Source organism: Amblyomma mixtum, chromosome 3, assembly GCF_055824585.1.
Source record: "Amblyomma mixtum isolate Tamu chromosome 3, ASM5582458v1, whole genome shotgun sequence".
Taxonomy (NCBI): Eukaryota; Metazoa; Arthropoda; class Arachnida; order Ixodida; family Ixodidae; genus Amblyomma; species Amblyomma mixtum.
In genome coordinates, this window is record NC_143014.1 from 7,738,361 (window position 1) to 7,763,128 (window position 24,768).

Here is a 24,768-nt window from a genome sequence, read left to right on the forward strand (position 1 = left end):
AAGGAAGGGCGCATAACTGACTCCCTGGGTCAGTAGACGCCTCAACTGTGCTTTGAGGTATGTGGGGTGATGAGAGAGAGAGATGCAGGCTGCATGCGTTAGCGCTGACAACGCTGTGGCAGACACGCAGCAATGAAGCTATAGGCCGTCGGCGTTCATTGGCGTTGGCAACGTTCTAGACTCCGTTGATTTTTGAGGAAAGGAAGGGCGCATAACTGACTCCCTGGGTCAGTAGACGCCTCAACTGTGCTTTGAGGTATGTGGGGTGATGAGAGAGAGAGATGCAGGCTGCATGCGTTAGCGCTGACAACGCTGTGGCAGACACGCAGCAATGAAGCTATAGGCCGCCGGCGTTCATTGGCGTTGGCAACGTTCTAGACTCCGATGATTTTTGAGGAAAGGAAGGGCGCATAACTGACTCCCTGGGTCAGTAGACGCCTCAACTGTGCTTTGAGGTATGTGGGGTGATGAGAGAGAGAGATGCAGGCTGCATGCGTTAGCGCTGACAACGCTGTGGCAGACACGCAGCAATGAAGCTATAGGCCGCCGGCGTTCATTGGCGTTGGCAACGTTCTAGACTCCGATGATTTTTGAGGAAAGGAAGGGCGCATAACTGACTCCCTGGGTCAGTAGACGCCTCAACTGTGCTTTGAGGTATGTGGGGTGATGAGAGAGAGAGAGAGATGCAGGCTGCATGCGTTAGCGCTGACAACGCTGTGGCAGACACGCAGCAATGAAGCTATAGGCCGCCGGCGTTCATTGGCGTTGGCAACGTTCTAGACTCCGATGATTTTTGAGGAAAGGAAGGGCGCATAACTGACTCCCTGGGTCAGTAGACGCCTCAACTGTGCTTTGAGGTATGTGGGGTGATGAGAGAGAGAGATGCAGGCTGCATGCGTTAGCGCTGACAACGCTGTGGCAGACACGCAGCAATGAAGCTATAGGCCGCCGGCGTTCATTGGCGTTGGCAACGTTCTAGACTCCGATGATTTTTGAGGAAAGGAAGGGCGCATAACTGACTCCCTGGGTCAGTAGACGCCTCAACTGCGCTTTGAGGTATGTGGGGTGATGAGAGAGATCTAGATGTGGGCTGCATGCGTTAGCGCTGATAATGTTGTGGCAGACATGGAGCACTGCAGCTATAGGCCGCGGTGTTCATTGGGTGGGCAACCTGTTGCGATCAATCATAAACTGCCAGGATGCCAGGTGGGCGCGCTTCCTATTCCAGTGTCCAGAACGCACTCAAAGTTATGGACGCCAAGACGCGTCTATAGTTGCCTGACACACCACAGCTTTCGCTCTCTAACCAGGTTCAACAGTATTTAAACCACAGCCGTTTTTTTTTCACTGACCGGAAAACTTAGTTGAACATGTAACTTTGAACACTCATTGATGGCCTATTTTTTAATTCTGCCATATTCCCACTGGACATGTAATAATTTTGTAACTTTTTGTGAGAGTCCCTGAAATTTCGTAATCAAAATTTTTTTTAGTTCCGTACGCACCATATGTTCTATTCATTTCTTTGCATCACTGAAAGGAGAACTCTATTAGCTACACTATGATGTGCTGTAATGAAGTCCACCACCCAGAAATTGCCTGTTTTTCAGTGTTAAAGGGGCTCTCAATAAATTTACACTCAGCCCCTCTGCATTTCCTGGAAGCACGGAGCTTCCTGGTCAACCGGCCATGGTGGCTGCATGGCGTGTGCAACTAATGACAGCCCTCTGCAGCTGACGTAACGAGCACTGCATGGCGAGTTGTGCGTGGATTCAGGCAAAAGCCCAGCACCGCTGGTCACCATGAGACACGGAAGTTTCAAAAATGTATTGTAACTCACTTTTGAAGTCTTGTACGCGGCATGAACGCTCAGTGGCCTGTACTCTGCATAATGCAAGCAAACCTCAAACATCCTTTTCAGGGACTCTTTAATGTTGTGGGTAATTCATTTTGCAGCATTTGTTGCCTATACGTCAGTCCTCGGATCGTGGATTCTCTATTCTACAAGCTTTCTGTGAATTAGCTATGTTTTTCAGGAAACTACATTCCCGCTCAGTAGAGTGATATGAGTCTCAAGCTCAGGCACTGCTCAAGCTGGGCCTCAGCATGTGGCTCATGTGCAGTGCCCTAATAATTACACAGTGGTTATGCCATGCCTGCATAGCCACTAATGCTTCAAGTGAACCACATGCATTTTGGTTGGTCGGTTGGTTGGTTGGTTTATGAGGTTTAACGTCCCAAAGCGACTAAGGCTATGAGAGACGCCGTGGTGGAGGGCTCCGGAAATTTCGACCACCTGGGGTTCTTTAACGTGCACTGACATCACACAGTACACGGGCCTCTAGAATTTCTCCTCCACAGAAATTCAACCGCCGTGGCCGGGATGGAACCCACGTGTTTCAGGTCAGCAGCCGAGCACCGTAACCACTGAGCCACGGCTGCGGCGTATATGCATTTTGGTAATCCATGGAAGTTGCACTTAGCACGAATGCTGACACTGTGCTTCTGAGAGGCCATGCTGTGTGCCTGACAGCAGCCAACCCTCACAGGTGGGACATAACCACAGCATGACCTACTGTGGAGTAGCCTCTCCTGTTCCCTTGGACTTCGCAATTATCAAAAGCAGTCAATTTTCAAGCCTCTGACACCGCCTGACAAGAATACACGAATCACAATGAACAACACCTTACTTACATTATCCGATGCAGACTGCAAAGCTGGCAGGATAACCACAGCCACAGCATTATTTTTCATTGAGACTGGAGAGTGTGCATTCCAAGCGCTATCCGAAACACACAAATCACTCTATGAGAAAGGTCACAGGTGTTTGCATGCTCCTCCGCAAGCGCTGACGTGTGCTTGAAACGTATCGCATGGGCCTGGCTACATGCGCAGCACGACGACCTGGCGCCCGAAACATGGCAGCCGCAAAGAGTTGTGCGTTTCGCTTTTTTTCATGCTCTCCACGAAAGATACGAAGGTCGCAAAAGGAAGTATTTGAACGAAGAGAGAGGTCAAAGCGAAAACATTTCGTAGCAGCGCTTTTTCTGCAGGTAGAACATTTCTTTTCTACCAGTCCCACAATTCGAGTAAAAGTAAGCCACCGAATGCAATGCTCTGGCATGGCACGCTCACCGGCGTTTTAAGAAACGACGCCCGTTTTTGTCACCATCGTTTCCTGCACACGACAGACTCGTTCAAAGATAAGATAACATTTCCAGAACGCTTGCGATGCTACGCTTCGTGGCAGTCGGCTCCACCCTTGTCGTCTGAAAAGTTCAACAGCCGAACTTTCCGGCAACGCCAGCCAACTGCGTAGGAGCGAACACCGAATAATACGCACCTTGGTAAGGTTTCACCAGCGAGTGCTCCTTCTTCATGTAGTCATTCGTATTCCACTCCGCTGCGGCGAACAAATTTTGTTTTACTCGAAATAATATGCCGAAAAGGAATAAGCACAGCAACCGCCGCATGACCGCCAGTGGCGCCATTACAAATTCTGACCGATTATGCGATTATGTCTTGACTTGACCCTGCTGCGGCACTGCACTGACTGGTGCACCTCCATGGGTGCACCAGTCGAGTCGACTAGCGCCGCGTGCGTAATCGTTTGTTTTGAAAGTTATGGCGGTCGACGAAGATATATGTTTTGGTTTACGTAAGGATAACTCATACTTAAAAAGAAATATATCCTGAATATATAAGATTCATGTTTTATTTTTACCACTCACAATAACATGTCAAAATAACCTTGTACAGTGCACCTCCACTAGGGACGGAGGGCGTAATCAGAAGGTGATCCTCGTTGCGATTGGCCAACCGAGAACAGACGTCACTGCTCTACTCTACGTCACTCTGTGGGGACTTTTGGGGAACACTGCGCTTCAACCGATAGGGAAAATCTCAACTCTTCGTGAAAATCCTTGCTCAATATCCCAAGGTATCCCAAGTAGAGCACTGCACGGGCCTCAATCTGAGGCCCGAGCCCGGCCCAGGCCCGCGGCTTCAAGCCCGGACCCGGCCCAGGCCCGCTGAATTATCGCTCTAGCGAGCCCGGCCCGGCCCGTGAATCCCGCAGTGAAGCCCAGCCCGGGCCCGGCCCGTTTCACAGTAACGCTTGAGGGATACTGCTCACTCTGAGCAAGTAGACCGCTACTAGACCGATAAGAAACTGGCCGAAATTGGTTCGGAAACCACAGTTTGGCTTGCAGAAAGTTGGTTCTTTTTAACCCAGAAGGAATTGATTAAGAGTAATGTTCGCAGGCCCTCTTTTGGACAGTGATCTCGTGTAGGTGCGCAAAGATGAACTCGAAAGTTCCGAGAGCCAAATAAAAAGGGCTGCATGATTTTAATAACTTATATTTTGCTGCCCGCGAAGTATAAACATTAAAGCTGCCTAGCAAGCAGTAGTATGACATTTTTTTAGTGAACGCGATCTCACAGGTTGGACTCATAGCCGAACTGGTCGCCTTTCAGCAGAACCGAAAACCTATAAAAGGCTTGAGTATTTCACGGTGTGTGTTTTGAAGGCTGTAAGCGTCCTAAACTAATATGTCCTTCCCGAATGCATTTCTAATAGCGTATAGATATGTTTTGGGATGACGAACGATCAATGGCCAATTAAGAGCGGTTGAATTTTACTCTTACTGGTGGAGCAGAACATAACGCGCAAACCATACGTGATAACTAACAGGGCAAAACACTTGTCATGTCAACCAGGCTGAAGAAGCGAGGAGGGATAGAGGTGGTTATGAGATGAGATTTACAAACTCTCGAGAGCTTTTTTGGCTATTTCATTAATGAGACGTTACGGTCAGCTGATCAAAAAGAAAACTAAATGCGCTTTAGTTTACGAATTTTCTCACATGAGAAAAATATAGCTATGAAATAAAAGCTATGTTTTTGGGGCTTAAGGGCCCAAAGGGAGTCAAGCTGTGAGAGACACCGAAGCAGAGGGCTCCGGATCATTTCGACCACCTGGGTTTCTTCAACGAGCATTGATACTACAAAGTACATGGCTGTCATGCTTGGCGCCTAAATAGAAATGCGGCCCCCGAGGCTAGGAGAAAACCCTGGTACCCTGGCTCAGTAATCAAGTGCCTTGACCACTAAGCCACCACGGCGTGGAAATAAGGAAATAAATAAGTCAATGAATAAAGCTTGGTTTTTTTCTCACTGCGTACTATAACCCATAGCTCATCCGTATCACTGCTCCAATGCCACAGTTGTGTACTTCACTCTGCAATAGTGACTGAATAGTCGGACACCAGCCGTTTCTATACGGACCCAAGCCTGGCTAGGGTCCGCAGCGTCCGCAGCTTTAAGCCCGAGCCCGGCCCGGGCCCGCAACTTCAGGCCCGGGCCCGGCCCAGGCCCGGCAAAAAAGATCATGTCCCGGCCCGGCCCGGGCTTTCGGGCCAGCCCGAGCCCGTGCAGTGCACTAATCCCAAGGTGCATTTCTTGCTCGCTTGTTTTTTATTTTTTTGCCTCGAGCATGGAGACGGACACGTGCGATGGCGTTGCTTCAGTGGTTTGCGACAAGGCGTTCTTCAATACTAGTAATTTAAAAACACCCATCAAGGATATTCATGGGGAAGGACGCGGTTGTTGCTGCGACGCGTCTTTTCTTTTTCTCTTTCCTCTGATCTCTCCTCTATCTGCACGCGGCAGCGGTGGTGGCTCGGCTCCAGCCAGTAGGCAGGCCCATGCAATTTCCTTTTCATCTTTCTCCCAGTCACAACAACAACATGTAGTAATTCACGGCCGTTCTTCACAACTTCGAGGAAGAGGTGGAGAATCTAGTCTTCGACTCTAATAAAGGTAAGAAACGAAGTCTATACTATTGCATGCACGCATGCAGTGATCAAAGCAATAAAGGGCTAAAGCGTGATGCAGTCGCGCGCTTAGGTTACCGATTGAAAAGTTGCAGTTTATTGACTTTTCGAGTGCGCGCATTTTAAGTTTGTAAACACAAAGCGCGTTCTTTTTTTTATTTACGGGCTTACACTCACCTGGAGAAACTTGCACGTGGTTTTGTGCACAAAAACTTAACGATGACATGCACGTTTTATAAAGGAACCATGAAGATTTCAATGGGCTTAGTCTAGTGCAACAGATCTGCAGAGGTAGCCTTTGCGGGCATTCGAAAAGCCATGACTTGTCATAGTCATTTTGCACTTATTTGTAATGTAAGGTGTATAGTTAGTACAAAGTTTAGGTAGTCATAGTTTTGACTCCTAATCATTCTGAAGTGTAGCATGACTCAGCACTTTACTAGTAACATAAGGCGCACAGAGTTTGTACAAAGTTGCGTAGTCATGCCTTGCACTCATGACTCGTCATTCTGCAACATCACATGACTGTGCACTGTAATGCTTTGGCATTCTCTGGTAAGCAGTCTTAAGTGTGTCTGCAGAATTTTTTTTTGGTGTCCTAGCTCCTCCATAAGCAAAGTGACAAGCAGTGCACTCTCTTTCATATTTAAAGTGGCCACTGCAGGAAAAAAACTGGTCCTTGCAGCAGACTCGCTGCTACAGGCCTTGCTTATGCTTTGTTGCAGGCACCTGCAATGTCTCGACAGGACACACAACATTGTCGCGGCATGCACTGGCTTAGCAGCGCTGAAGCCATGGCAATCACAACACGCAGAAGTGTGTAGGAAGAATGCCCAGCATTGTTCTGCCTTTAGAAGTCAACAGCGCTGACCTGAATTTGTGGTCAAAGGACAGGGCCATGTAAAAGGTTGCTGTGCAGGAATGAGTTTTTGCAGAGTGTAGTAAAATTGAAATACTTCCATGTAACACTCCGTGTAATAACTTAACCTGAACTTAATTTTCTCCAAAAATTGTTCCCCATGCGCTGTAGCAGGAAAAAACAGTAAGCGAACGACTGATAAATTTTTAACAATAAAAAAGCTGGGAAATGCAGTTCTGCACTGCAGGCGAAAGGCTAAAAATTTGAAGCTAAATCTGATTGTCATACGCACTTGGCAGAGGCAGAGCGCCAGTAGTAGCGCGAGAGTACTGCATATGTGCCCACTCCATAGCACATGCATTTTTCATTAGTGTATGTAAAAAGTACAAACTTTAATTTGGCCTTGCTTTTAAAAAGATGAAAGTAGTGTGATACACAAAAAATTGACAGAGAAGTTTTGCCGAAATTTTATAAATGTGCAAAAGCAGAATTTCATGAACATTGCCTTGTCTTGTTACTTTACTGTTGGCTTTCTAAGGATGCCTTATGCCGTTATTCATGTGCTATCATTGTGTACACGTTTTTATCAAAATGGAGCCCACCTTTGTTCACGCCTCAATTTTTAAAAATTTCTCTTTAGTCATGAGTGGTCATGGACTTAACATCATATGTTGGCATCGTGTCATAACTATGTTACAATGCTGCTGTGAGGCTGTGGTTGCTATGTCGCCATTGCTATGCTCTTGGCACAAACCCACATACATCGCAGGATCTTGCTCAGGGTTTACCGTTCGGAATTGTGCTTTCACACTAATAATTAACTAATACTATGTGGAGTGCTTAGTTATGTTTACAATCTTTCCGTTTCAGGATTTTGCGCCTGGAAAGACGGAGAAGAAAGCAAAACTTGCTGCCATTTTATAGCTTCTACAGGAAAAAAGGAATGTGCACCAAGAGTTTTTAAACGCTACCTGCACTGCCCCCGTTTTGGCTCGCATGAAGAGCTTCCTATAGAACAGCGCCAAAGGCAGGAAAAGGGGCAAGGAAGCTGCAAAATCGGCAAACACTGCTTTGCTACTCTAGAGGTCATGGAGAAAGAGGGCAAGGTATAGGTATGTTTCAAAAGAAACACTACGGACACTTCAATGAGGCCTGCCACCAAAGGCTGTCCCAGGATGATGCCAGAGTGCTTGCAGGTTAGCCACTCCTCTTGTACAAAGCATTTATTTGTCCATGCTGTGTTGACTGTACCGGAATGTGAAAACGTTTAGAAGCTACACTCCACCAACCTTTCATAAATGGGAGACGAAAGTGCAATAGAAATGTATTTTAGGGGGAAGATATTGCTCATTAACTCGAGTGATCATTTCAATGATTTTTTATTCTTCTGCGATGCATCTATGGCACAAAAGAGGTGGGACAACACGAAAGTGCCTATTGTAAAGTGGGAGAAGGCATGTCCCACAAAACGAGGGGCTGGAAGAAGTTATAGTAGGGCACAGCTTAAGAACCCAGAGGCCAATGCCCCTCAAAGGAAGCCTGCCATCCAATGGTGTCGACCGATTCTCATGATGTCATGGTTAATCCTAGGGGTAGCATTGCAGGAGGGTGGCAGATGAAAGGGGATTAGTTATGGCTTTAATTGGATTAACTGATGAAAATCAGCTGACGCCATTGACTGGGGGGTCTTCTTTAAGGGCCATCTGCCACTTCGTTCTCGAGTTGTATCTGACTGTAGTGCAATTCATTTGAGCCTACTAGGTCGCATCGAAGGGTGAAAAACAATTGATCCACAGCACATTGCATGCACAGCACAGTCTGTACGAACTTCATGCCGTTTAGTTTAGAGATGCTTTGTGGAAGGGGTCCAGTCTTTCGAACTGAACATAATTAGGAATGTCATCTAGCACTGAACTACTCCAATGTCTGTTCTTTTGTTTTTCTGCTGGTTTCATTGACTATCCTAGGTCTGTCGCTCAATCGGCTGACGTTGAACTTCATCCGTAAGAAGTCGGCTTGAGCTCCATGAAACGTGTCTTGAATGACTGACAGTTGCACTCGATGCTAGCCTCTTTTTTTTGGCTGCCTGTCAAAAGCGTCAGCATTTTGTTGCTGATCAAAGCACCACCACCAGTGTAATGGTTGTATAAGGGCCACGTTTCTTCTCATAAGACAGATCGTCTACAGTGAACATTCATTAATTAGAATTATTTGGCTGTTTTGGCACTTCATCAGTAACGCTCACAGGAACGGCTGTGGTTTGAGTGTTCAGCTACTAAGCTGGAGTACCCGGGTTAGAACCCGGTTGCGGCAGCTGAGTTTCGATGGAGGCAAGAGGTGCCCACGTGCTGCACAGTGTCAGTGCCCAAAGATCCCCAGGCGGTCGAAATTATTCCGGAGCCCTCCACTACAGCACCTCTTTCTCTCTTGCTTCTTTCACTCCTTCTTTCCTTCATGGCATGGTTGAGGCAGTTACTGCACCATTTCCTTTCCTCAAAAACCACTAATATAGAACACAAGCCTGCACAAGAGTTGAAATCGCAAAAAAAACGAACAAGCAGCATTTATATTTCAGTTTATGTATGACTGGCATGCCCTCCAATTGTCTCTGACTTAGCAGAAGTCATTCAGGTGTTTAAACTGAAACAGCATGAGAAAAATATTCACTTAGAAATTATTCACCTGGCGTAAGTGAATTCTACATTGTGACTTGTGCACACTATTGTCTTGTGCACAAGTCCAAAGAAACAAAGATCGCGTTCAAAAATTTGGTGTCTCTACTCCTTTAAAGGTTGCTGTCAGGCGAATCGGTGCATTTTTTGAATATGCAGAATGAAATGGGACAGGATGAGAAGCACATGTCCTTATTCTTTTCTTGTCCACATTTTCAGTGCTGTTATATTCTGCATTTATAACATGCTGTATATAACTTCCCTGTTTTGCATTGCTGTATGCAAGTTTAAACACTCAAGCTCATAAAAATAAAGTCCATCTGGCTTTGAAACAACCATTTTGTCGTGTGCTTTGCAGTGCCACAAAAGTGAAATGAAAGTAAGATGAACTGTGTGCCACCTGTAAAAAGGAACAAAGTGGAAGACGAAGGAATCCGACCAGAAGTATTTGTCACTTTATTACACGGCTGTAGACAGATGAACCAGAGATGTTAACAGTTTTTTTCTGTACCATTTTCAGGCCGGTTAGCAGAAGGAGTGCCAGAAAAAACCATTGTGCACAACATCCGAGCAGGTACAAGTGGATCAAGCCCACGGATACAGCTTGTGACCACTAAGGACCTCCGTAACATTGCAGATAAGTTTAGGATTGGCAAAACAGAGCAGAGAGACCCAGACGATTTTAAGAGTGTTGAATTATGGGTCGAAGAAATGAGGGCAGAAAATGAGTCGCCACTGTTGTATTACAGGAAGAAGGGTGACCCCAACAGTCATGATGGTGACTTTGAGCTAGCATTAATGACGTTCCCACAACGAGAGCTCCTTTATGAATTGGGGGCAGCGAAACTGTGCATTGACTCCATCCATGGCATAAATAAGTACTAATTCCAACTGACAACCCTGCTCACAATTTCTCAAGATGACTTTGGTATCCCGTGTGCCTACTTGATTTCAAAAAGGGTGAACACGGGCACTGTGGTGAGGTTTTTCGAGGCCATCAAAGAAAAAACACAATACCATGTCAGGCATTTATGTCTGATGATGCCCCTGTTTATGGCAGTGCATGGGAGCAGGTGATGGGTCCCTTGACGAGTCGACTGCTTTGCAGCTGGCAGGTGCTACACAACTGGAGCACGCACCTGAATACAGTCACAAACAAGGACTGCAGGAGTACAACAAGGGACATGCTGCACACACTGATGAAGTGGACAGATGAGACTGAGTCTCAACAGTTGCTCCGTGCACTTGGTATCCACTCCAAAGAGCATCGGCTTAATTGCCTTTGGCTTCGTCAGAAATTTTGAGAAAACATATGCAAAGAGGGCATGTCAGTGGGCTTACTGCTATCGGCAGTACATTGGATTAACAACAAATAATCACTTGGAGTCAATGCACAAGGCACTGAAGTACTCTTACTTTGGTGGCTAGGTAAATGGGTGATTGGATACATTAATCAAAGTACTCTTCAATTTCACATCCAAAAAACTTAACAACAGGTGTCAAAGGAGCAGACCACCGCAAATCTGCCCTATTTAGGAAGCATAAAGTGGGGATTGAGCTTTCTAAGTCCAGTACTGAGAGAGTGGGAGATGGCCAGTGGCATGTAAAGTCACAAAGTTTGGTGAACTTCAAGCACACAGTGGAAAGAACTAGCAAATCGTGCAGTGGCTGTGAGCTTCATTGTGAGCAGTGCGAGGCTTGCCACAACATGTACACAAGTACGTGTTGACCATGCAACGCATGTGCACATGTGCAAGCACGTGCATGCTGTTGCTATAATGGAGCTACACTCGTGTCAGATGCAGAGCAGCCAGAAAGTAGCATTTGACTGTGCTGGCATTTGTAGGCCCTGCCAGCTGAAGATGGCAGATTTCAGGTGAGGGATTAGGATTATGTTACGAGCTAGTTGGTGGGCTATTCTGACCAAGTGCTTTAGCATAGCAAGCTCAAGACACAGCAGGGAAGAGGAGTGTCATTTGCTAATTTTCTTGAAGCCCACATGGTCATGAGAAAGGTGCGCCATCATATCCCATATCAAGCAGCCCCATTGAGGGTACACTACAGGCCTCTGGTATTTCTTTTCTAGTCATTCCTTTTTCCCGAAACTTTCCTCCTAGGAATGGAGAACTCATCCCGCCACGGCGCCTCAGTGGCTCTGGCGTTCTTAGACTGCTTACACGAAGGCTGTGGGTTTGATCCGGCCATAGCGGCCACATTTCAGTGGAGGCAAAATACAAAGATGGCCATGTGCTGTGCAAAGTCAGTGTGCATTAAAGGGCCCCAGGTGGTGTAAATTAATCCAGAGACCTCCATTATGGTGTCCCTCATAGCCCATGTGCCGCTCCCGAATGTTAAACCCGACAATTAAGAAATTGAGATATTTCAGGCCCCTCATTCCCTACTCAGAATCTGCTTGTGTGAGTACGCCCTCTCTGGCACTGCTCAACAGAGAACTTCTGACAATTGGCAAACATTTTTCATCTTTGGGAAATTAGTGCACTCATTTTCTTGTTCATACCTGCCTTGCATTCACTATAATTTTATTTCTTCGTCATCCCTGCTCGATTTCATTTTGTCTGCATGTGATGCACTCATAGAGGCATGCGCTCTTCAATAAAATTAGTATGAAGTGTCGCTCCATGCTGCATTCCTCTTTGTTGCGTCATGCTGTCACAGTGCACCGCCCTTTTAGGACATCTTGAGAAAAACAGCGCTTGCAGACAAAGGACCAGAACAAGAAGGACACAAAAAAAAAAACAGCGCAGTTGTGTGTCCTTCTCGTTTCCTTTGTCTGCAAGTGCTGTTTTTCTCAAGATGTACCCCAACCAACTCGCCCAGCAACACACCTTGCCTTTTAGGACAGTTGACAATATGTGGTTCTACAGTTCTGCAATGCATATGAGAAAAAGTATTCTTGACAAAAGGCTAAGCCGTAGCTGTCATCTTGCACACTGAAAGCTGCAGCGCAAAACTACTATTCATCTTATTTTGCAAAGAGAATACTGCTGCAACAGAAAAACAGTATTACTCATTTTTCAGAACATTGCTGGTGCAATTTGTGACACGAACTTATATTGCCATGGTAGAAACAGCCGTGAATAGCCTTCCCTCACATGATAAAGAACTTCATAAATGAACTTGCTTGGCTCTTACACAGTGTCTCTCCACCAGCCTTCCAAGCAATGAGCCTTCTGTTGTGTGATGGGAACACTGTGCCAACTTTGTTGCCTAGAAATTCTAACATGCCCCTATTTGTCGAGAAGGCAGCTTAGATGAAACATATAGTGCCCAGTTAATGTCATTTCCTTTTACTCATTAATGAAAAATGCTTCAAAGCCCAACTGCAACGAAATTATAATTTGGCTAGAATGCCTGTTAATGTGCTGGGTGTGTCATAAAACTAATCGTAACAAAGTTTCATGCTTCTGAGAAAACTGACACTGTTGCTACAAGTGTTTAAAAAGCTGTGTAGTAGACAACGTGGCATGTCCATATAGGCAGATACGGATACCCGAGTGCCATACGGCCTCATGTCTGGCCCATTGGGAATGAACAGATTAAGGACAGTGTAGAGTGAAAGGCTAGGGGCTAAAAGTGGCTTGGCAGTCATGGGTATGGTGCTGTGGCAAAGTTAGGAATTTGTTTCAATCCTGCAGATGCTGATTTCTGTTTCCATTCCAGGTTCTCGTACACCATATTTACTTAAATAATGGATGCATTTGCATAATAAATGCTTTCCCTACATCAATAATCAAAATCTGGGGAAAGTTCAACTGACCACACCATGTTTTACACCGTGTAATAAATGCACCAAACTTACCATTCTAATTTTTTCCCACAAGAAACTGCATCCATGATGCAAGTAACTGCGGTATTACAGGTTACAGAATGAAGCAATGTCAGCCGTATTATGTGGCCGCAAGACTGCCTGGCGCCATGTGAAGAGGAATGCTCCCAAGGCTCATCACATCACATTTACTCCAGTATCCAGATATGGCACCCGTTTCATCCTGCACGTCACATTCACCTCGGGCTGGTGATAGCCTGCCAGCTAGATTAAGAATGTTGCAAATAAAATGTCTACCTAACTGAAAACTGTGGTTGTATATAGCGGAGATTTTTATTGACTTGTGGCAGTCTACCTGGACAGGTTATGGTAATGCAAGGCAGCCCATTATGCACAGCATATGAGTGCATAGGCACCACAACTTCACATCTTTTCTAAGGGTTCATGTTTTGCACTACTGGTTGTGACCCAACCCATCTTTCCACAATCCTCGCGTAATTGATAATAAAGTGCTCCTAATCCTTTTTTGACAGCCAAAATGTATTTTCCTAGGCATATTGGCAATGTGCAATTTGTATTTCTCCACAGATTTGGTACTTCTGAGAAGTTGGACGGTCATTTTACAAATGATATATTTTTAATAAGCTAGCAGATACTATTCTTGATTTAAACATTTGCAGGCATATACACGCTATCATTGTTTGCCTTGATAAATACCGTGTCCATTGTGTAATCATAGTACAAACACGTTAATTGATTCTAAAGGATGTTAATGCTGCTTAATTACGCCCTACAAGCCCAGCTGTGGCTTTGGAAAGTTGCCCTTCCTTGGACTCTTGACATTAAATACAATCTTTTGAAAATGCTCTGTCGCAACTTTTGTTGAATTAACTTTTCTTGCGTCTTGCTTTCATGGTTCTTTTGTTATAAGTTTGCTCAGTATTGGAATGCGTTGTATTTTTATTGTTTGTTTGTTTTGTACGCAGTGTCATCTGCATGACAATGTATGCTTTGCAATTGTATCCCCCCTACAAAAATGCCCTCAACGGGCGCTGTAGGTACCTGAATAAATAAATAAATAAATAATAAACTTGTACTTGGGAAAGACTAATCTTACTGTGAGTGTAATGACAAAATTAAACAAATTCCATTAGACGCTGGTATGATCCCGGCTGCGGCAGTTGTATTCCGATGGTGACACACAACAGGCCCAGATGCTGTGCGATGTCTGAGCACGTTAGGGACCACTGTTGGTCGAAATTGCTGGATCCCTCCACTGTGGCGTCCCTCATAGCCTGAGTCGCTTTGGGACGTTAAACCTCGTAAGCCAAAGTTAGCATTATGTTCCTGCCGGACCGAGCAGCCGCTGACAGGGTCAGACTGTACGAATGGGTACCATCAATCACTACGTGACACCCCCACTCCACTCAGTGACACATCCACTTTCTCCACCCTTCGACTCTGATTTGCAACCGCTTGCCAACCACCTCCTCCCGCCCTCTCTTCTTCCCTCTTCCCTGCAATTTCGTGAAGGTGGATTTCACTCCCTCCACTCTGTCACCTGAGGCTTCAGACCGACGGATTATTCCAACATGGGGGGTTCTGATGCTGACACACTAAAATGATATTTTTGAAAGTCAGCTACAGTTTGTTACATGTTAAAGGGACACTGAGGAGAGCACTATTAATATTTTTTTTATAGTAAAATCCGATAGTTCGGCATGTCATGGCTTTGTTGCCACTTGGCTGGGAGCGAAAGATGCATTTATGTCTAAGAAATTTGGATTCGAAGTTGAAAAAGTTTTTTCCCGCCACTCTGATTCAAACTTGGGATTCTATGACGACACAGGACTAAGTGACGTGAAACATGACGTGCGCATGACGTACCGCAGACTCCGTGATTTCTGACGGCCAGCAGTGCGGCCTAGCAGCAGCCGAAAAGAAAGCTACCGCCGGCCGCACGTTGAAGGCATCTATTGGCTATTGCAGCCGTCGCTACAGTCGCTTCGATTACGTTTGCACTGGCGTTTTGCCAGCGTTACGATGGATCTCGTTCTGGAAGTCGTCAACGAAGTTCTCGCAAATAGACACCTTTAGCATACCGTGTACCTTGTAACCGCTAGCGGAATACCGGGAGCCCGCCTACCGCCGGAAAACAGGCGCTGATTGGTCCCGATGCTTCAGGAGCGTGCATAGCTGCCGGGCACGTGGCGCCATCTGGCGACGTCAAGGACATTTGCGCATGCATCGGCTGCGCCTCAGGGATTTGTGACTTCTCGGGTCCTAGAGTTGCTAGAACTATTGGCTCTAGCAACACTGCTTTGTCCTATGACGTCATCACGCTTGTACTTGCGAGTTTGGCCTGTGGCGGCGATACCTGTATTTTGGTTTTTGCTCTTTTCTACGTTACAAGAGCTTTGTTGTCAGTATGAGTGGCGTTTTTGTAATCAGGAGCTGGTATTCTGTCGATACAAGCCAACTTCAATTTCTCCTCAGTGTCCCTTTAAAGGCCTACTTGACCGAAATTTTTCAAACCGTAAAAAGGTTGTTTTTTCATAGTACACCCCCGTATTATGCTACCCACAAAACATTACGCTCCAGTTTCAACCAGTTACGATGAAAAGAGCACGCAAAAATCGGAGTTTTCAATACCGAAACTGGAAAAACGGGCGCCATTGCCGCCCGCCGGAAGTGACGCATGTTTGAGACTGGTCCGGACGGGTTCGGAGCGTCTCCTCGTTGCGGCTCGAGCAAAGCGCTGGTACCGGTAGCGCGTGCAGCACTTTGTGCTATAAATACTGGTTATATGTGAAAACACACATCTTAAAACGGGTAAAACGCCCTAGAAAACGTTTTAAACGGGTTTTATTTGCTGTAGTAGACCAGAAAAGTCCTGGCTCAACCTCAGTGAAGATGATCGCGCCGCAATGCTAGTGAGCGCTGTTTGCCTGGCAGTATTCGATTACAGCTTGTGCAAAGTTCGGACATAGCGGAGGAAGGAAGCAAATTCAAACGGAGGCCAAGTAGAAGTGCTTGTATTATAAAGTCGGCTTTTTTGAGCGGGCACGCGTGTGCCAAGAGCACATGTGCGCTCTGCTGTGCGTACAATATGGTTGTTGTCTTGATAAAAAAAAAATGACCTGCCTTCTCCTTTTTCTTCTCATTTTTCTCCCCCGTCGAAAGGTATTCCTGCCTGTGCACAGAAATTTAGAACAGGTACTGTGAACGCGAGTTAAATCAATAAAAGCACCTGGATGTCTAAAAAGAGAGCTCAAGAGAATTAAGTGCTGCGTTAAGCGAAATAATATGCCAGAAGCAAAATTTGTGTTGCAAAATATATATATTGCAAATGTATATTTTTCTCTTCGAGGACCGTGGCATCAGTGCGGTGCCGTTGGTGGGCTGGTTCATCTTAAATTAGCGCGCCTCGGTCGGGCAAGCCACTGCGCGTTGCGAAATACATGCCGATTCAAATGAACAAAAACTTATGCGTTGCGTTCATTACAGTATTTACCTAGAACCACTTAAATCCCGTGTACTGCAGGGACGGAAAGGTTTTTCTAATCTTTTCAAACCACACAGCTGGGCAGCACGACCCCAGTCGACAGTATACGCCCACCGCGCAAATTACCGTAGGCAGTGTGTCTCTATCGACTGAGTAATAATGAAGAACATATAATCAAAATTCTTTGAAAATATCATCATTGAAATAACATGCATTCAGTTCTCTGGGGTCTTGGAGACGCGCCTCGAACGGTAACGCTGAAGCTTCCTGCAATCGACCTCAAGTATGAATGTCGTGAGGCAGTGAGAAAGTCGACGTTTTCAGTAACGCTCGTGTGGCCTTCCAAGATTCTCAGCCCAGCCTGCAAATCTTCGAGGCAGCAGATACACTCGTCGCACGACGGCATTATTGCGTATTGGACAGAGCTGTGCCTGCAATAAACGGGTGTGCATATGTTGATTCCTTTTCAGACGAAGCAGACCTGTCCTTAGACTTCTGCCTGGTGTAAACAACGTGTCGTCAAAAGGGCGTTGCTCGATGAGCAAAGCCGTCCACTTTAGCTTCTGAACCGGCTTAGCTATGTTGTGACAAGCGGTCCCCCCTCCTCTTTATTCCCCCGATTAGAGACGCCTCGAAGCCTTTCTTCTCCGAATTACAATACGGTTCGTGGCATGCTTTACCGATCGGGCCAGAAACACGTACTGCGTGATGCATGATGTAGACCGCGACAGGTCTATTGACAAAGCCCAACCCACAAAAGGGGTTAGCGCGAGGCAGAAGCGTCAGTCACCCACCATTATCTTTTTTGAAGAGAGGGGAATTGACGTTAAAACCTGAGCTCCACAGCTGACACCAGCTTTCGAGATCGGGGGTAAAGGGCAGTGGCCGAGAGGTATACATGATGCTTTCCGCATTCCTCGTATTCCCTTCCGCGGCCATGCACTTCGTCGACATGATGCCAGCAGTTTATTTTTCTCGAAGACCATCGAGCTTCGCGGTGAAAACAGCCAGAAATGCGCCAGAAGGAGAGCTTACAAGGGGCGCGTACCGATTTCAGAGCGCCTAAAACTGGCGAGCCGGCGATGCCGGTGTCTCAATTGTGCGTCATTTCCGGTCAGGTTTGTTAGTTGTCCAGCACACCGCTAGGGGACTGCGTCGTCTGCTACAGAGGTTTTTGAACGCTTGTAACTAAAATTCTAGGCGCTTCACAGCCCTAATATTAAATAGAAATACTGTTAATAACATGCACACTATATCGAGCGCAAAATTAGCCGAAGTAAAGTTTCGGTCAAGTAGGCCTTTAAGGAGAGGAGTACTCGCTGCGCCATGCAAAATGCGAGATCTGTCTGTACGCTGTGATCCCATATAGAGAGTTAGCCGAGACCTGCTATAACTGCAGACGAGTGGGACATCGGGCGGACGTTTGCTATCGTCCAAAGACTAATTTGTGTCGCCGCTGCGGGAAAAAACATCCTGCACCACCGGAGGGAGAGTCGCTGACCTGCACGCCGGACTGCATCGTGTGTCATGGGGCGCACAGCACGGGAAGTCGGAACTGCAAGTTTCGCCTAGCCTGTCAGCAGCCGATGGGTCTGCAGCAGAGCAACGAGGACAAGAGCCAAACTGGCAAGGAGGAGCGGCGTTCGAGGCCCAGGAAGCGGTCATCTAGCGGTGCGAGAGGCGATAGCAAGAGCAGGGACCGGTCAGCTTCCTTCCCGCCACTGCCCGGACCCGAGCCTGGCAAAGGAGGAGGGCAAGGTTCCGGTCATGGAAGAAGCCCAAGTGCCACGAGGAAAAAGGTGAGCTGGCCCAACGCGGGCTCCCAAAATGAGACTGCTCGAGAGAAGGAGCTACAAAGGCCGGTGCTGCAGCAAGCCGAAACTATCAAAAAGATGGAAGCTAGGATAGCAGAGATGGAACGCACGCTTAAAACCGGCAGAGTAGAAAGGGTACAGACGCCGTTGGCCCAAGCCCCACAGCAAGCGGCGCAGGTGAACGCTTCTCGCGTGGACGATAACACAGCTATGGAAGTGGAGAAAGTGGAGAATCGGGGGACGGTGAAAAGGCCACCTCCGGCAGATGAGGGAGCTCAGGCAAAGAGAGTAGCAGAAACTTCGGCGGCGGACACGCTGCAGCCAGTATTTAAAGTCACTTGTCTTAAGAGGGACATGCTTACCCTTGCGGAGAGAGTAGGAAAACTGGAAGAAAGACAGGATAGGTTGGAAGGCCGGGTCGACAGGATAGAAGCTAGACTAGGCAACATTGAGCAGCGTCTTGACGCCTTCACCAATGACATGCGGGGTTTCCAGACCCAGGTAATGGACATGTTTAAACAGCTAAATGCTATGCTAGAGGTTAGATTGCCTCCCGTAGTCGGCCAAGCGCCGATGTTAGTGAACCTAGGGCCTCACCATGGCCCCACGCCAGCAAATTGAGGTTTGGCAGTGGAACTGCAGGGGCTTCCGTCGCAAGCGGGGGAACCTGCAGTTGCACATACAAAATCTGGATAGTAAGCCGGACATTATAGCTTTGCAGGAGGCTAGCGGCTCGGTGAAATTACCGGGATTTAAGACATTTACACCACCAGAGATTGATCGAGGGGGCGTATCAAGCGTCTTCACGGCCGTGTTAGTCCATCGCAACACCACAGTGATTCAGCATACCATAGATAGCAGCAGGGAGGACTACGTCCTGCTGGAGATATTGCCCAAAAGAAAGGACGATAAGAGTCTATTTGTTCTTAATGTGTACTCTTCTCCAAAAGATAAGGGGGTGGGCTTGCCAGACCTTCTGATAAAGACGCAACGGCTAGCGGCTAGGTCTCAACTCATCGTGGTGGGAGATTTCAATGCGCCTCATCCGGAGTGGGGCTACATCCGAGCCAGCCTGAAGGGAAATAAGCTTTGGCAGGTTGCCCAGGACCTGCGATGGACGATCTTGAACCCGCTAGATCATACCAGGATAGGCAACAGCGTGAGCATAGACACCTCTCCAGACCTCACATTTGTGAATGGTATCAGGGATGCAAAGTGGGTAAACACGGGACAGCCACTGGGAAGTGGTCACTACACCCTTTCCACGATATTTAGTGCTGCTAAGCACAAAGACACGGTGAAAGGAACTCGAGTGACGGACTGGGACCGATTTCGGCAATACAGGAATGACACAGTGAACGGGGAAATCGAGGACTTAGGAGCCTGGATTGACACACTCAAGCAGGCCGTGAAGAGTACCACAGAAGAGGTTCCGACGGAGGAGGAGGGCTTTACGGCTGACTCTAGATTGTTACACATGTGGGAAGCACATGCGAGTCTCCTTCGGAGGTGGAGGAAACAAAGGCATAATGGTGTCCTCCGTAGGAAGATGGCCAAGCTAGAACGAGAAATCGAAACCTACACATTGGAATTGCAGTGCAAACAGTGGGGGCAGATTTGTGACCGGATGAATGGGCAATTCGGATGCAAAAAAACATGGCAGTTGTTGAGGCACCTTTCAGACCCGGAGGCAACCAAATCTGCGCAGAAGGGGCAAATGGCTAGGTTAGTGCATCGGTATCTGGGCACGATTGGGGAATTTATACATGAACTCCGAAGTCGTTACATAAACAGAGAGGCGGCCGGTTGCTTGCCGGATTACTCGGGAGAGGAAAACCTTGAATTGGATGCAGACTTTACGGAGGTGGAGTTTGCAGTGGGCCAGCTTCGTACCACGTCAGCAGCGGGTCCGGACGGGGTTACTAATAAAATGCTGAGGAACCTGGATTTCAAGTCAGTGGGGGCACTCACGAATTTAATGAATAAATTTTAGGCGGCCGGGGAGATTCCGCCAGAGTGGAAGCATGCTAGGATTACATTTATTCCTAAAGCAGGGAAGAAGCTATGCATTGAGAATCTGCGTCCCATCTCGCTAACGTCGTGCTTGGCCAAATTGATGGAGCATGTAGTCCTGAACAGGCTTCAGGGTTATGTAGAGGACAATGAGTTGATACCTGAAACAATGATTGGCTTCAGGGCTAATTTATCGACGCAGGACGTCATGTTACAGCTCAAAAAAGACGTGGTTGATCCTGGGTACGGCACGGGCACCAAGGCTATCTTGGGGCTCGACCTCACTAAGGCCTTTGACAATGTTACCCATGAGGCAATATTGAGGAACCTATCGGACATAGGACCGGGGGGTAGAACCTTCCGGTACATCAGATCGTTTCTGGAGGGTAGGACTGCGGAGATTGTAGTCGGAGAAATGAAATCGGATCCCTTCCCATTGGGGGGCAGGGGGACACCGCAAGGGTCGGTATTATCGCCCTTCCTATTTAATCTCGCCTTGATCAAGATACCACCCAGGCTGCAAGGGATATCGGGACATAAACATACATTTTATGCGGATGACATTACTCTATGGGTAACAAGAGGCAGTGACGCACAATTGGAAGAAACTCTACAACAGGCGGTGGATATTGTGGAGGAGCTAGCGGGGGAAGCAGGACTCTCGTGCTCTCAGCCCAAGTCCGAGCTTTTTGTGCTGAGGGATAAACCAAGAGGGATACATGCGAGGCACTATATGCCGCCACCACTTTTAGAGGTGAAAGTGGGGGGAGTACCGGTCGCTGAGGTCCAAACGATCAGGATCCTGGGTATGTATCTGCAGACTAACAGGAAGAATAGCGAGTCCTTGCAAAGGCTTAAAAACACGGTCAATGCTACCGTGCGGCTAATCAGGAGAATCGCCAATCGTAAGAGAGGTGTTAAGGAAAAAGACTTGTGTAAGCTAGTGCAGGCATTTGTGCTCAGTAGAATAGTGTATGCGACGCCTTATTTGAAGTTGGACGCGGCGGAAAAAGGAAAGGTGGAGGCTATGATTAGGCAGGCGTATAAAGCGGCCCTTGGGTTGCCTCAGAATGCGTCTACCGAAAGGCTGCTGGGATTAGGGGTGCACAACACCCTAGAAGAACTACGGGAGGCGCACTTGGTTATGCAGCTCGGTAGGCTTTCAAAAACAAAAGCAGGAAGGGACATATTGGAAAGGATTGGCATTGGAGTTGACGTTCCAGCCGGTGACACGAAAATTCAGATGAGGCGGGAAATGCACAAGGGCTCGTACATAAAACCTTTGCCCGAGAACATGCATCCAATACATCACGAGGACCGCAGGAAGGCAAGAGCCAAAGCTTTACATGCTAAGTACGGGAAGTACAACGGGGCAGTCTATGTAGATGTCGCCGAGTATAAGGACAAGGACGCATTTGCAATTGCGGTGGTGGACGGGCGGGGACGCTTGATCGCCTCTGGATCAGTCAAAACCCGCTCCCCAGAAACTGCAGAGGAAGCGGCGATAGCACTAGCTATGACTAGTAGTAATGCTGACCTGATCTTCAGCGATTCAAAAACAGCCATCCGAAATTTGGCGAGGGGCAGAATATCTGTCACAGCGGCGCGGTTGCTGAATCGGGCCATAGAGCGAGGGATTACGGAGGCGGAAATTGTCTGGGTACCTGCACACTCTGGGAACCCTGGGAACGAGACGGCTCACATGAATGCTCGAGGTTTCGTCAGCCGAGTAGGTGAGCCGGACGTCCCGGGAAGGTCCACGAGAGATGGGCTGGTATCCTTTCATGACATTACTAACCATTTCAGACTTGAGCGGAGGATTTACCCACCCCCGGACAAGCAATTGGTGAAGGCGCAGGAATGCGTCTGGCGACGATTGCAGACTAGATGTTTCTTCAACCCATACGTGTTGAGCAAAATCTACCCGGACATTCAGCCGGAGTGCAAATGGTGTCACGAATTGGCAACCTATGACCACGTATTATGGAGCTGTAGCATAGCACCGCCACCGGCGGACATTATGCGTGATCCTTCCCTCGAGCAGTGGGAGGCCGTGCTGGCCAGCTCAGACCCGGTCGTCCAGACCAGGGCCATGGAGTGGGCCACCCAGGTCGCCGTCAGCCATGGGTTGATGGCCATCTAACACGGAATCGTCCACACATGCTCTCTGACGAAAATAAAGTTTTTCCATCCATCCATCCATAAATGTGCAGTATAGCGAGCAGTTAGCACCAGGTGCCATACACAGACACGAGCACAAAATGGACACGCTTATTACCCGGCCCTCTCTGTGCAGCATGTCAATGTGGCTGGTTGCAATCAGCAGTGCATGTGCACCCTCCCTATACATAGTGCGAAGACTGCTTTTGAAGCTAAGGTTGGTCACATTGCAAAGAAATAAAGACAGCACGAACACGAGAACCGGACACACAGTCAGGACAGCAGCTTGGGCATGTTGGTTATTCATTCTTGATGGAACAGCGCAAAACATCGGGACAGGAGACAAGCGCTGACTTACAACTTGTTTTTATTTCGAAGAAACATTGCTTCTTATACCTTCTTCACCCTCTCAAAAAGCACATGCGTCGCAACCATATCGTTCAAGCGTCCACAAAAAAGCATAAGACAAATAATCACAGATACTTATAATCACATTTTTAACATGTCAAATTCTTTCTTAGTCAAAGCTACAGACGGCGTGCTGACACAATCGTCGCGCAGACTCGCTACCGAAGCTGCCTCGATTATTTCCCGGACTAACTGGTCTTTGTGATTAGCCAAAGCTTTGCATTTTTGGAAAACCGGTGCACAACTAGTTGAAGGGCAATCTCTGCAATGGATTCCCAGGTTCCTGCAAGCTTGCTCGAAATTATTTTTGTGTTCTAGCAGCCTTTCATTCATGCACCTGCCAGTCTGCCCAATGTACTGTTTACCGCAAGTCACTGGCAACGAATAAACAAGGCCTTCGGTGCACTCCACAAAGGGGGTTCGATGCTTTATCGTGCATCCCTGCTTCTTTTTGGTCGGATCGGAGTTGACTCGTCTGCACAGACTTTTGAGTTTATTAGGAGCAGTCATCACTACATTCACGCCAGCTTTTCGACCTATGCCTTTCAGGCGATGGGAAATATTGTGAAGATACGGAATTGCTACTACCGGCCTCCTTTCTTTCTGTTTCTGTGCATCATCTTGCTGCTCGGGCCTAGCCTGCATCAGGTGCTTTTTCATCTGCTTGGCAACAGATACCAACAGGTGCGAGGGGTAACCCGAGTTGCCAAGCCGTTCCGCCTGGCGAAGAAAGCTCACATTCATTTTGTGAACACAGGATTTCCTTAAGGCATTCGTGAAGCACAAGTTCACAATAGCCCTCTTGGTCAGCTTAGAGTGAGCTGATTGGAAGGGCATTGGCGCTTTCTCCGCTCTGGGCTCATAGGCCCAGCAGGCGTGCCCTCTAGTGAACTCAAGTCTCAGGTCTAAAAACCTGAGTGACCCTTGAGCAGGAAGCTCGTGCGTGATAATAAGTGGCTGCAAAGCCTGCGCAAAGCGACCCACCTCCTCCATTACTGCTTCTAGCGTATTCGCCGTAACCCTTGCTGGTACAAGGGTTAAAAAGGTATTTAGGTACGTTGACGACTACCTAGTTCTTTGTGATGGCCAAAGGGCGAATATGCTAGAACTGACTAGTCTTAACTGGGAAAAGGCGGAAGCGAATATTCCTAAAACCACATCCGCAGGGATAGACGAAATTCCAATTAAGCTGATTAATGAACTTGGCCCAAGAAGCAAGGACGCGCTGATAAAAGCATTGGAGGCAGTCATAACAAATCAGCAAATTCCGCACAGCTGGAGACAGAGTAAAATGAATTTGATTTATAAAGGAAAAGGAGATAAGATGAACATAAAATCCTTCCGTCCGATTACGATAACATCTGTTATGTACAGGCTGGCAATGCAGGCGGTGAAATTAAAAATGCAGTCATGGGTAGAAGGGAATAGGATACTCGGAGAACTTCAGAATGGGTTCAGAAGGGGTAGGCGGTTAGATGATAGCCTGTTCGTGCTTACCCAATGCATAGAAATAGCTAAGGCGGAAAATAGACCTCTGTTTATAGCCTTTCTAGACATAAGCGGTGCATACGATAACGTGAACAGGGAACTCCTGTGGAGCATATTGAAAGATTTAGGTATTGGTGATGAGGTAATTGATTTTCTACAGGAAATCTACCGAGATAATGAAGTTGAAATTACATGGGAAGGGAAAAAAAGTACCACAACTGTAGGGGT

At 47.3% G+C, this 24,768-nt stretch overlaps 2 protein-coding genes and 1 long non-coding RNA gene across 5 annotated transcripts in view; 2 read left to right on the forward strand and 1 right to left on the reverse strand.

Moving 5' to 3' along the window:
- LOC149349170 (vesicular integral-membrane protein VIP36) overlaps positions 1 to 24,768 on the reverse strand; it is a 105,098-nt gene that overhangs the window by 54,807 nt on the left and 25,523 nt on the right. Inside the window, exon 1 of one of the 2 annotated variants that reach the window (XM_089578114.1) lies at positions 3,344 to 3,593. The exons of the other annotated variant lie outside the window; for it this stretch is intronic. Within the exon in view, the coding sequence (XP_089434240.1) occupies positions 3,344 to 3,491 (148 nt within the window). The 5' untranslated portion in view covers positions 3,492 to 3,593. Of the gene's footprint in view, positions 1 to 3,343; positions 3,594 to 24,768 lie in introns of those variants that run through there. 2 annotated transcript variants of the gene reach the window in all.
- On the forward strand, positions 3,822 to 11,999 carry LOC149349171 (uncharacterized). Of its 2 annotated transcripts, XR_016289973.1 has the most exons (4): positions 3,822 to 3,940; positions 5,735 to 5,820; positions 7,564 to 7,889; positions 9,886 to 11,999. It is a non-coding gene; the product is annotated as an uncharacterized LOC149349171 (long non-coding RNA). The 2 variants fall into 2 exon arrangements; XR_016289972.1 differs by having other exon boundaries at positions 3,830 to 5,820.
- Positions 18,122 to 19,532, forward strand: LOC149349172 (uncharacterized). Its single transcript, XM_089578116.1, has one exon. It carries the CDS (start codon positions 18,244 to 18,246, stop codon positions 19,090 to 19,092), a length of 849 nt encoding a protein of 282 aa, XP_089434242.1. The 5' UTR covers positions 18,122 to 18,243; the 3' UTR covers positions 19,093 to 19,532.